This window comes from Mesoplodon bidens, assembly GCF_964165515.1.
Source record: "Mesoplodon bidens genome assembly, chromosome: X".
In the NCBI taxonomy this organism is placed as follows: Eukaryota; Metazoa; Chordata; class Mammalia; order Artiodactyla; family Ziphiidae; genus Mesoplodon; species Mesoplodon bidens.
Window position 1 is genome coordinate 94,803,119 of NC_138163.1, and position 10,596 is coordinate 94,813,714.

Below are 10,596 nucleotides of genomic sequence, written 5' to 3' on the forward strand. Positions count from 1 at the left end.
GCTGGTATAAAAACGAATACAACAGAAGTTCTCATCATAAAAAATTGTAACTATGTGTGATGATGGATGTTAACTGGACTTATTGTGGTGATCATTTCACAGTATATACAAATATTGAATCATGGTGTTGTACACCCGAAACTAATATAATGTTATGTGTCAATTATATCTCAAGTAAAACAAAGAAAAAATAAGAATAAAAAATAAAATAAAGTGAATATAAGTCCACTACGGATTTTGTAAAAAAAAAAGCACAGTTTCAAAATGAGATGGGAACATAGCATTTTCTATTAGCACATAGCGGTTTGTCAAGGCTTTCGCTTCTAAGGTCTGGTCACGTCCCACAGAAACGTGTTGCACAGGAAGGGCTGAGAGACACAAGCAGCTGACAGGGAAGGTTGCTATGCAACAGCTGAGGAAAACCATCCAGACAGGCAGAATTGATGTTGGTCACTGGAGAGTAAAAGCTCTGATCCTTGCAATAGCTTCCAGTCAGACACAGGGGTGGACAGCCTGGAGAGGCTGATATAAAAACGAATATAAAAGTCCACTATGTTTTTTTGTAAAAAAAAAAAAAATAGAAGTGCAATTTGAGATGGGATCATAGCATTTTCTCCAGTCATTCTGGAAGCGCAGCAGCATGTGTGTCCTTAGGTAGGACCCCAGTAAGTTCTCCTTTTGCTTCACATTTTGCATATTGAGAAACCGGGCTCAGAGATGTCCAGTGACCCAAGCGGGCTTTCACACAGCTAGCGACAGACTGGCCCAACACTCCGTCCCTGGAATTCGGAAGTCCAGCCCAGCTTCTATCCACAGGACCACAGCTGCCCCAGGCCCCAGCCGTGGCACGAACCAGGCCAAACATTTACTCTGAATCAGGGCTTGCCATGGCTCAGACACACAAGTGCCTGATTGTCCTGGCCGCTCCAGTGGGCACCAGGAAGGCCTCAGGGGCAGCGTGTTTGTGCCACTCACAGCGAAGAGGTCTGACAGTCGGAGCAGGGAGTGGACCCCAAGGAGCAATTCTCACACCTGGATGGACCCACATAGAGCAGGCAAGGGGTGGGCCTGGGGCTCCTGCCTGTTCCCCCTGGAATGCAGAGCGTGAGCTTAGGTCTCAGAGAACAGAAAGCTGGCTTGTTGGGACAGATGTTGACAGGGCAGGAGAGGTGGGGTGGATCTGCTGTGCAAACTGAAGAAGGGAGGGTGCCTCAGTCCCCGGGGCCAGTGCTAACGGAACATGGATTTTTGGAGTCAGCGAGACCCCGGCCCAAATTCTGCATTTTCAACTTACTGGCTCTGTGGCCTCGTCTAGTTCGTGCGATGTGTCTGTCTGTGCCTCAGCTTCCTGATCTGTAAAATGGGGATGCTGACATCCACCTCCCAGGGCTGCTGTGAGAGGAAGATAATGCCCAGCACCGCTCAGGCTGTGACACCCAAGCTGCATGAAGAGTGGCTGGGGAAGCAGATGTTCCCAGTGTGTCTGGGGGCCCTAGAGATGGATAGTGGAGGGGAACACAAAGGGAACTGGTGTCCTCTCGCCATTTCCATTTCTCTTGCTGCAGTTGCAGACTGGGCTAGAGACCTCTGTGTTGGTGACCTAGGGGTCACGCTGGGGAAGCAGGGCTCAGTGTATTCCAGACCACACTGGAGGAGCTTAGAGGCAAGGGGGAGGGCAGGGCTGAGAAGCATTGTGCAAAAGTCGGGGGACTGAGGGTATATGATGGATGGGTTGGAACCACAGTACAGGGTGTGAGTGCCCGCGCCTGCGATCGGGGGCGCGGAGGAGGAGGTGGGGAACGGTGAGGGGATCTGGCGGGAAGGAGAAAACGCCCCCCACCCCGCCCACCCACGGGCGGAATCGCATGCGCACAGGGGACCTGGTGGGAAAGGCTTTTGTTGGGAAAGCGGGCCGGCTGGAGGGGTCCGCGCATGCGCCGGCTGCCCAGCCGCGCGGCGCGGGGGGGGGCGGGGGGAGTGCGCGGAGAAAAGGGGCGGGGTGGTCGGAGCTGCTGTGCTGGCAGCAGTAGGCGAGGGCGCGGCTGCGGGGTTCCTGGTGCTGAGGACGGACGCCATTGGAGCCCCAGGGAAGGTAAGGATCCAGCCCCAGACAGGACCGGGGGAGAGCGAGTGGAACGAGGGTACGCTGTGCCCTCCCTGTACCCAATCCCCCGCCCCCGGATCTGAACAAAGCCCAAGCACGCAGAACCTGAACCCCGTTAGACCCGCGGTCTAGATAGGAACCGCCCCCCTCCACCACCGCCAGACGTAGGCTCCCCGATCCGAGCCCTACTTACACCGGAGCCCACCATCCGAACCCCTTTAACAGACCCGTGTGCTCCGTGCTGAGCTTCCTTAGAGCGGAGGCCCCACCTCCACCCCAACCACTCTGAGATCAACCCAGTGGAACTGAACGTTTTGCCCCCTTCCTGGAGTTGCAGTCCTGGCCTCTGAGACCTCCAGCGCTCCAGTTCGAGCCTCACGTAGCCCGAAGACCCCCACCCCATCCACCTTGAGCGCTCCTGTATGAGCCCAACCTAGACCTGAATCAGCTGAATCCCCCCCACCAGCACTTAGAGGGTCCCTGGGATTCATTTTCCCAGAGCTTCCAGCGGTCTCCGTTTGTCTCAGCCCTCTCATGTCATCTCCTCCCCACCGTCCTGGCCCCCTGCTCCAGGCATTAAATTCAGGCGCTTTATTTCTCCCTCTCTCAACGCATCTCCTATGGGACTCTTTGGACCCAAGCCCACCAGTGCACCCCCTGTTCAAATCCAGCCGCTGGGCCGGGGAGCCTGCCTGTCCTAAACTCCCCTTTCAGTGTAGGGTCTCCTCCGACCTCCTCTATCCTTCTCTTAGGGCTCTGTCTCTGAGGGAATCTACCCCAGCAGCCCTCACTCCCCCACCCACCCCGACCTTATACTGCCTGGTAACCTGATGATTGCAGCCCCCCACTTCCTGAGAGATCCGGCCTCCTGCTGGGTCCCGCCCCCTCCCCCTGAAGAAGGCTCCCCGTCCCTCTCAGGCTGAGCTCTCTTCTCCTTGGGACCCCCAGCATGGCTGAGGGAAGCTACCGCAAAGAATCTGAAGGGTACAACGTTGAAGACATGGACGAGGGTAGTGATGAAGTCGGGGAGGAAGACATGGTTGAAGGCAACGACTATGAAGAATTTGGTGCTTTTGGAGGCTACGGAGCCCTCACCAGCTTTGACATCCGTATCCTCAGAGCCTTTGGGAGCTTGGGTCCAGGCTTTCGCATCTTAGCGGTGAGGCCCCTTGTCGGCCACCTGCTAGCCCTGGGCCTTCCCTCCTGCGACGTCAGGGAGGATGGGAGGAGGGGGTGGGTGAAGGCTGGAGTTGAATGGGGAAGGACTGCCCAGCTTCACCAAACCTTCCCTCTCTTGCTGGGAGAAAGCGGGATTTGGGAGGGTCCGGGGGCTGGCCGGGGGCTGGCCAGCACAGGGCGAGTGTGTACAGCTGTCTGCCTTGCCCTCCCCTCCCTGGTCTTGCAGAATGAGCCCTGGGAACTTGAAAACCCTATGCTGGCCAGGACTCTGCTGGAGGCATTTCGGATGGATCCAGAAACACTTGCCAACGAGCCGGCTGCCCGTGCTGCCAACGTAGCCCGGGCCGCCTCCTCTAACCAAGCTGCTCGGGCCGCTGCTGCTGCTGCCCGTGCCACCTACCATCAGGTGGTCGCTAACCACTCAGTGGCCACAGACCAGGGCTCAGGAGGCGATACCCAGCCCATGACATCCGCTGCCGAGGCTCAGGCAGCCACCCTTGAGACAAGCCTTGCTTCTCCGCACAGCTCCCAGACGCTAGTCAAGAGCGAGATGGCCACCCCAGGGGCTCCAGCAAGGTCCACGCAGCCCCAGACATCCTCCCGGGCCCAGGAGGCTGCTGCCGAGGGCCCTAGTACGGCCTGTGCTTTCTCCCAGGCCCCGCGTGCCAGTGAGATGGATGCCACCCGGCCCAAAACAGCCTTCCTGGGTCAGAACGATGTCTTTGATTTCACCCAGCCGGCAGGTGTCAGTGGCATGGCCTTCCCACGCCCCAAGAGACCTGCCCCGGCCCAAGAGGCTGCCACAGAGGGCCCCAGTGCTGCCTCCGGGGGGCCCCAGGCAGCCTCTGCCGGGGAGGGGGCAGCCACCCGGCCAAAGACGACCAAGTCTGGGAAGGCTCTCGCCAAGACTCGGTGGGTGGAGCCTCAGAATGTTGTGGCAGCAGCTGCTGCCAAGGCCAAGATGGCCACGAGCATCCCTGAGCCTGAGGGTGCAGCTGCCACCTCTCAGCAGAGTGCGGAGCCCTGGGCCAGGATGGGAGGCAAGAGGACAAAGAAGGTGAGACCTCCGTGCTGCCCCCAGCCCCCCTTGCTCCCCTGCTTTCTGTGCCCTCGCCTCTCCCTGCCTCCTCCTCTCCCTCCCCGCATCCCCTCCCCTCCCATCACGTCCCCTCCCCTCTCCTTCCCTCCCCTCTGCTCTCAGCTTGTGCATGTTTCTCCAAGACAGGTTCACTAGCATGTTTTTACTCCACGTAGTCCCTACCCTCGGGCCTGGAGGGAGAAGCAGGTTGGCTCAGTGCCTGGCACTTAGTAAGCACTCGGCACGTGTCATCCGTTGTTCCTACTACCCTTATCTCCAAGTACGTGCTCTGGTTAAGATGTGTGCCAGGTGCTTTTGCACGGGCAGCCTGGTAGCCCTGAGTCTCTCCTCTGTCTAATGGTACAGTCCAAGCACCTGGATGACGAATATGAGAGCAGCGAGGAGGAGAGAGAGCCTCCTGCGGTCCCCCCGACCTGGAGGGCATCGCAGCCCCCACTGACGACTGTGCGGCCTCAGATGGCCCCTCGGCCCCCCATGGCCCTGAGGTCCCAGGTACCCTCAAGGCACGTACTGTGCTTGCCACCCCGCAATGTGACCCTTCTGCAAGAGAGGGTAAGAAGCCTGCCCTTCCCCCATCTCGCTCCTCCCCTCCCTTGCGGGGCTGTTCTTTGAGGTCGCCCACGCCTTGGTCTCCCCGTGTGCTCCCTCCTTCTCCAGGCAAATAAGTTGGTGAAATATCTGATGATTAAAGACTACAAGAAGATCCCCATCAAGCGCTCAGGTGGGCAACCTGTGCCCCCTCCCTGAGCTCTGCCCTTTCCCCCACCCACAACCCTGCCCTGTGGGCCTCCCATCAGGTGCTCCCACACACACATCAGGCCTGGCTGATGGCTGCATTTGCACGGTGTGGGGTCCTGAGCGTGCTCCCTTCAGCAGGGCTGACAGAAAGGCTGCAGCTCTGTGGCCCCTGCTCAGCCTCGGTGCTTTGCCCACCCCGCCCCTCCTGCAGACATGCTGAAGGATGTCATCCGAGAATACGACGAACATTTCCCTGAGATCATTGAACGAGCGACGTACACTCTGGAAAAGGTGGGTGCGGGGCCGGGGGCAGCTCTGTGGAGCAGGGCCCGCAGGGAACCCTTGCCCCCTGCATCCCCTCGAGGCCCAAGGGCAGGACTACGTGCTCTGGAAGGAAGCCCTCCCCGGCCTCTCCACCTGGGAGCTTCCTCTGCCTGCCTCCTTCCCTCCTTCTTGCGCTTCGTGCTCGCTGAGTGTCTGTGGTCTCCTGAGGTGGATCCCATTGTCTCAGTCAGCGTCAGTGCTCCCACAGGGCACTTCCTCTGCGGCCCCTCTTCTTCCTCCTCCCCCAGGGCTTGGGGCTCCCCGCCGAGGAAAAGTTCTAACGGGGAATTGAGTGACTGCCTGCAGGACACCCAGCATGGTTGTTTGATCTCACATTCTGTTTTCTCCCCCATGCAGAAGTTTGGGATCCACCTGAAGGAAATCGACAAGGAAGAACACCTCTACATTCTTGTCTGCACACGGGATTCGTCAGCCCGCCTCCTGGGAAAGTGAGAGAGCACAGGAGGGTGGTGGCCTTCCTTCGTGGTGCCTCCCTGCTCCTCTCAGAGAAACGGGAAAGTGGGGTTGGGGGGCCTAGCACGGCTCCCACCCAGGGTTAGCAGTGCTGAGCAGTTAAGGGCTGGCAGGGCCAGTAGCCTGGGCCGAGGATTTGCTGCTCTCCGGGTTTCGCCCCTGCCCACCCGTCCCCACCCCCATCTTCCTAGGAAAGCAGGCTCCTTGGTTGCCTCTCCCTGCTAAGGTCCTGGCCAGGGCTTGGCAGAGTGGGCCTCGGGAGGCGGACGGGGGTGTGGGGGTGCTCTCCAGTGGACTTGTGCTCCCGACACAATGCGCAAAGGGCAGGGAAGGTCTGGATGTGCCTCTGGACACAGGGTTGCCCACCGTTTGCTCCCTCCTAACCCCATCCTCGGCAGAGCCCTGGGAGGAGGTGTTAGCATCCCCATTTGGTGGATGAAGGGAGTCAGTCTCAGGCCGAGGAATGAATTGTCTGGACCAGGTAGCACAAGCCATACAGAGTGGGAGGAAGTGCCCTGTAGCCCAGCAATCTGGGAGAGGCTAGTTGAGTGAGCCGGCTGTGGTCCCCCTGGGCAAATGGCTGCTGGACAGGCTCCCTCTTTCTATACCTTCAGGACCAAGGACACTCCCAGGCTGAGTCTCCTCTTGGTGATCCTGGGCGTCATCTTCATGAACGGCAACCGTGCCAGCGAGGGTGAGTGGCTGGGCCTGCAGCTGGGGGGTTGCCCGCCGTCTCACCTCCGTGTGCTAAACTCTTGTACCTCATCTCCCCTCGCAGCTGTCCTCTGGGAGGCACTACGCAAGATGGGACTGCGCCCCGGGTATGATTGGGGTCTCTCGGCTCCCACTCCTCAGTGTGTCTGTCCTTGGGCACAAGAGGCCCCGGGATTGCAGTGGCCTAGTGGTCTCTGCGGGGCGTGGCGTCCTGGACTAGGTAGAGCGCAAAGGGTCCCACCAGGGTGCGTGGGGAAACGGTCCTGAACTCTGAGCACCCCCTCTGCTCTGTGTGCCTTCCCTGTTCCCAGATGAGAACTAAGAGAAACCATCGGACCTGGGGGCTCCGTCAAACCCCTCCCTGGGGCATCGCTGACAAGTGGCCGTCTGGCCTCTGCTGCCGGCCCAGGCGTCCATGGGGACACCCCACAGGCTGGGAAGCTCTCAGTCCTGCTGGGAGTGCTCCGGCCCAGCCCGGGCACTGCCACTGTCTCTAGTCATGCGTTCCTTTCCTTGCACTCAGGGTGAGGCACCCATTCCTGGGCGATCTGAGGAAACTCATTACAGAGGACTTTGTGAAGCAGAAGTGAGTATCGACTGAGTTCACTTTGCCTCCCACTCAGGCCTTCCTCGTGTGCTGCTCTGGCTGAGGAAGCCATTCCCCAGCCCATGTCTTAACACCAGAGGGATGGGTGTCTGGTGTGAGTGTGGGGTGGGGGGGAATGTGAGTGTTGGGGGGAGGGCAATTCCAGGGAGGCTTGGGGAAAGGGAGCACATGCTGACTGCGAGCACCGGGTGGGGTGGAACAGCCCCCATCTCGTTCAGCACCTGCCCTCTTGGCAGTGTCCCCGGCTTTACATCTCAGGAGCCTGGGGCTCAGAGAGTGGAAGCCTGACATGGCCCAGGCTGGGATAAGGCCCATTTGGGCCTGGAGCCCAGCCCCGCCGACCTTCTAGCCCAGGCCCACCCTATCCTCGGTGCTTGGAGATCTCGTGTGCCCTCACACAGGCCCATATGCATGTTCACCACCAATCCCCCCTGCCCCCCACACCACACACACACACACACACACAGACAGATGGTCGAGAGTACGCATGGAGTCCACTGCTCTTGGTTGACTGTTTCTTCCCGTACAGTCATTTTCTGGGGTGGACTGTCCCAGGGTTCAGCCAGGCCATGGACGAGCCCCATGGTGGGGTGTGCTCAGAGCAGGGGGCCTGAAGAAATGGCTCCTCTGTTTACAGCACACGCAACAGGAACCTGGGTTATTGTGACAAAGGGCACAAAGCTCGTGGCCTTCCTATGAGCAAATACGCTACACGTGCCCCCTGCACCTCCATATGCCTGCTGGGCAGGACCAGTGGCCTAAGGGTGTGAGCACCTCAGTTTTGGAGGCGGAAACCCCTGGGAGTGAGCGTGGGAGAGAGGCAAGGGCTGCGGGGCCAGGGCAGGCCTTCTGCGGCAGCCAAGCTGCAGCCTCGGGGCTGGGAAGGGGCCACCTGGGAGCCACTGGTGCAGCAACAGGTCTGCCTGGCTGGAAGCAGAAGTTTATTTTCCTCTCTCACGCAGGTACCTGGAATACAAGAAGATCCCCAACAGCAGCCCACCTGAGTATGAGTTCCTCTGGGGCCTGCGCGCCCGCCACGAGACCAGCAAGATGAGGGTGCTGAGATTCATCGCCCAGGTAAGGTAGAGCCTGTGTTCTGGCTGGAGTTTCCCATACCTCGTTGGTTGGCTGAGGCCCAGAAAGGTTCCTAAGTCACTGACACAAGTTCACTGACGTAGTGAGTGGGTGGGGCGAAATCCCAGGTCTGGCACAGAATAATGGGAGCCCGATTCCAGTCGTGTGGATTTCTATCATGATTTTGCCAAGCGCTCAGGAAGGCGTATGGCAGGAAGCAGGTGCTGAGCGAGGTGGGGTAGCTGTTCCGACGGCTGCTGTTCTTCCACCGCAGTATCAGAACCGAGACCCCCGGGAATGGAGGGCTCATTTCTTGGAGGCTGTGGATGATGCTTTCAAGACGATGGATGTGGATATGGCTGAGGAACATGCCAGGGCCCAGATGAGGGCCCAGATGAACATCGGGGAGGAAGCTCTGATTGGCCGGTGGAGCTGGGACGACATACAGGTCGAGCTCCTGACCTGGGATGAGGACGGAGATTTTGGCGACGCCTGGTCCAGGATCCCCTTCGCTTTCTGGGCCAGATACCATCAGTACATTCTGAACAGCAACCGTGCCAACAGGAGAGGCACCTGGAGGGCTGGCGTCAGCAGTGGCACCAATGGTGCGGCCAGCACCAGCATGCTCGATGGCCCCAGCACCAGCTCCACCATCCGGACCAGAAACGCCGCCAGAACCAGTGCCAGCTTCTTCTCCTGGATTCAGTAAGATTGGAGGTCATTAGATGAGACTCTGAAGGATGGGGTGTGGAGGGAGTGGGAGGAGTCAGGGGAAGGCCTGGGGAGTCGTGGGGGAACGAGGACAGCCTGACGGGACACTCAGTTTGTCCTTCCTGTCCCTCACGGTTCACCTGTACTGACCTTTGTGTGCTGGCCTTTGTGTCTCCCGGTTCCAGGCAGCGCTGAGGAGCTGCAGCAGTCCCCTGCCGAGCCAGAGTGCCTCCTCTGCCGCCTCCCCGACAGGGCACTCTAGGCAGCCGCTCCCCGGCCGTGGAAGACGGCATGACGCGCTCTCTGCCCTTCCTGCTTCCCTGTGTGCTTTTTGTCGTGCTGTCGTGTTTTGGGTATCAGTGTTGCATTAAAGTTGCAAAATCAGTCGGACGTCTTCTCCTTTTCCTGGGCAGGTGAGGCTCTGAGTGGCCGGTGGTCAGGCCCTCTGGGACAGGCGGGGGCCGCCTCTCCCTAAAAAGCAGGCGGGTGTGGCTGGGTCAGGCACTGGGAGGCGCGGAGGTGCCAGCTGCGTGTGGAGGCCAAGAGTTTCCAGGGGTTCCGGTCCATACGGTTTCATGATTTCCTACACTGTGTGGCCCCGGTTAAATGCCAGTGGGGGTCCTCAGGAGAAGGGGTGGGGTGGAGGGCCGTGAGCTGGTGCCACCTTCCCTCCCACCAAGGGACGGGATCCACAGACATCCCCTAGGACCCACCTGCGCCGCATCTCTGGAGGCGCTGCCCTGGAATCCTTCCCTCATCATCCACACCATTTCAGGACCTCCTCCCCCAGACCGAGTCTTAAGGACAATGAGGTAGGCCTCACAGTGACACTCTCACCCCTCCAGCAGGTAGAAGGAGGAGCCATTACTGCCTCGAGAGCCGATTCAGTGAAAGAAAGCTGTAGGCAGACCTGGACAGCCCATTGCCAGTGACCGTGACCCGAGGCCCTTTGGGAGGCTCCGGGGCTCTTCTCCATGGAAGCAGGGCTCTCCCGGCGAGGCCAAGGCCAGCCTAAGTCTCTGTGTCTTCAAAGGCTGCGTGATCCCTGCGGGGGCAGAGGCTAGAACTTTCATTCCCCAGGTGCACGACAGTGAGGGCAGAGACACTTTGGAACCCTGGGAAGGACTCCGTAGCAGGAAGGGGCCGTCTGGGGCTTTTCTGGGTCCCCCAGTGATGTCCACAGCTTGGAGGACAAGGCTCCAGGTTAAGAGGAAGGAGAGAGTAGTGTAAGGACCCAAGCCCGCCCCTCCCCCCCACCCCCCACTTGCCTCTTTGCCCCAAGATGTGGTCTCGCTCCCTCAGCCAGACCCGGACCGTGACCCAGACCTAGCTACATCATTTGCCAGAGCCAGTGGAAGACAAACTCCGGTCACGTGGCTCAAAATGTAGTAACGATTGCAAGAGAGCAGCAGCAGAGCACTGAACCCCTAGTGCAGACCTGCTGAGGCACGGTCAGGGCCGCAACCCAGGAAGCAGGCTCTGTATGGACCCTCCTCCCCTAAAGACAGGCTTCACACGGGTTTCTGCCTTATTTGTTGCTGCTTTGATTTCTGCCTCCCTGGCTGCGGGCTT

At 59.4% G+C, this 10,596-nt stretch overlaps 1 protein-coding gene across 3 annotated transcripts; it reads left to right on the forward strand.

Moving 5' to 3' along the window:
- The first annotated feature begins 2,004 nt into the window (after positions 1–2,004).
- LOC308608545 (melanoma-associated antigen D4) lies at positions 2,005–9,408 on the forward strand. 3 transcript variants are annotated; one of them, XM_081221750.1, is made up of 13 exons: positions 2,005–2,092; positions 3,023–3,263; positions 3,510–4,340; positions 4,728–4,934; positions 5,040–5,103; positions 5,332–5,411; positions 5,802–5,893; positions 6,533–6,612; positions 6,697–6,739; positions 7,156–7,218; positions 8,202–8,316; positions 8,588–9,018; positions 9,210–9,408. In XM_081221750.1, the coding sequence occupies exons 2-13, from the start codon at positions 3,054–3,056 to the stop codon at positions 9,217–9,219; spliced, it is 2,226 nt and encodes a 741-aa protein (XP_081077876.1). In that variant the 5' UTR covers positions 2,005–2,092; positions 3,023–3,053; the 3' UTR covers positions 9,220–9,408. The 3 variants fall into 3 exon arrangements, with proteins under 3 accessions (XP_081077876.1, XP_081077877.1, XP_081077875.1); XM_081221751.1 differs by having other exon boundaries at positions 3,053–3,263; positions 8,588–9,030; XM_081221749.1 differs by having other exon boundaries at positions 3,053–3,263.
- Positions 9,409–10,596: the final 1,188 nt, after the last annotated feature.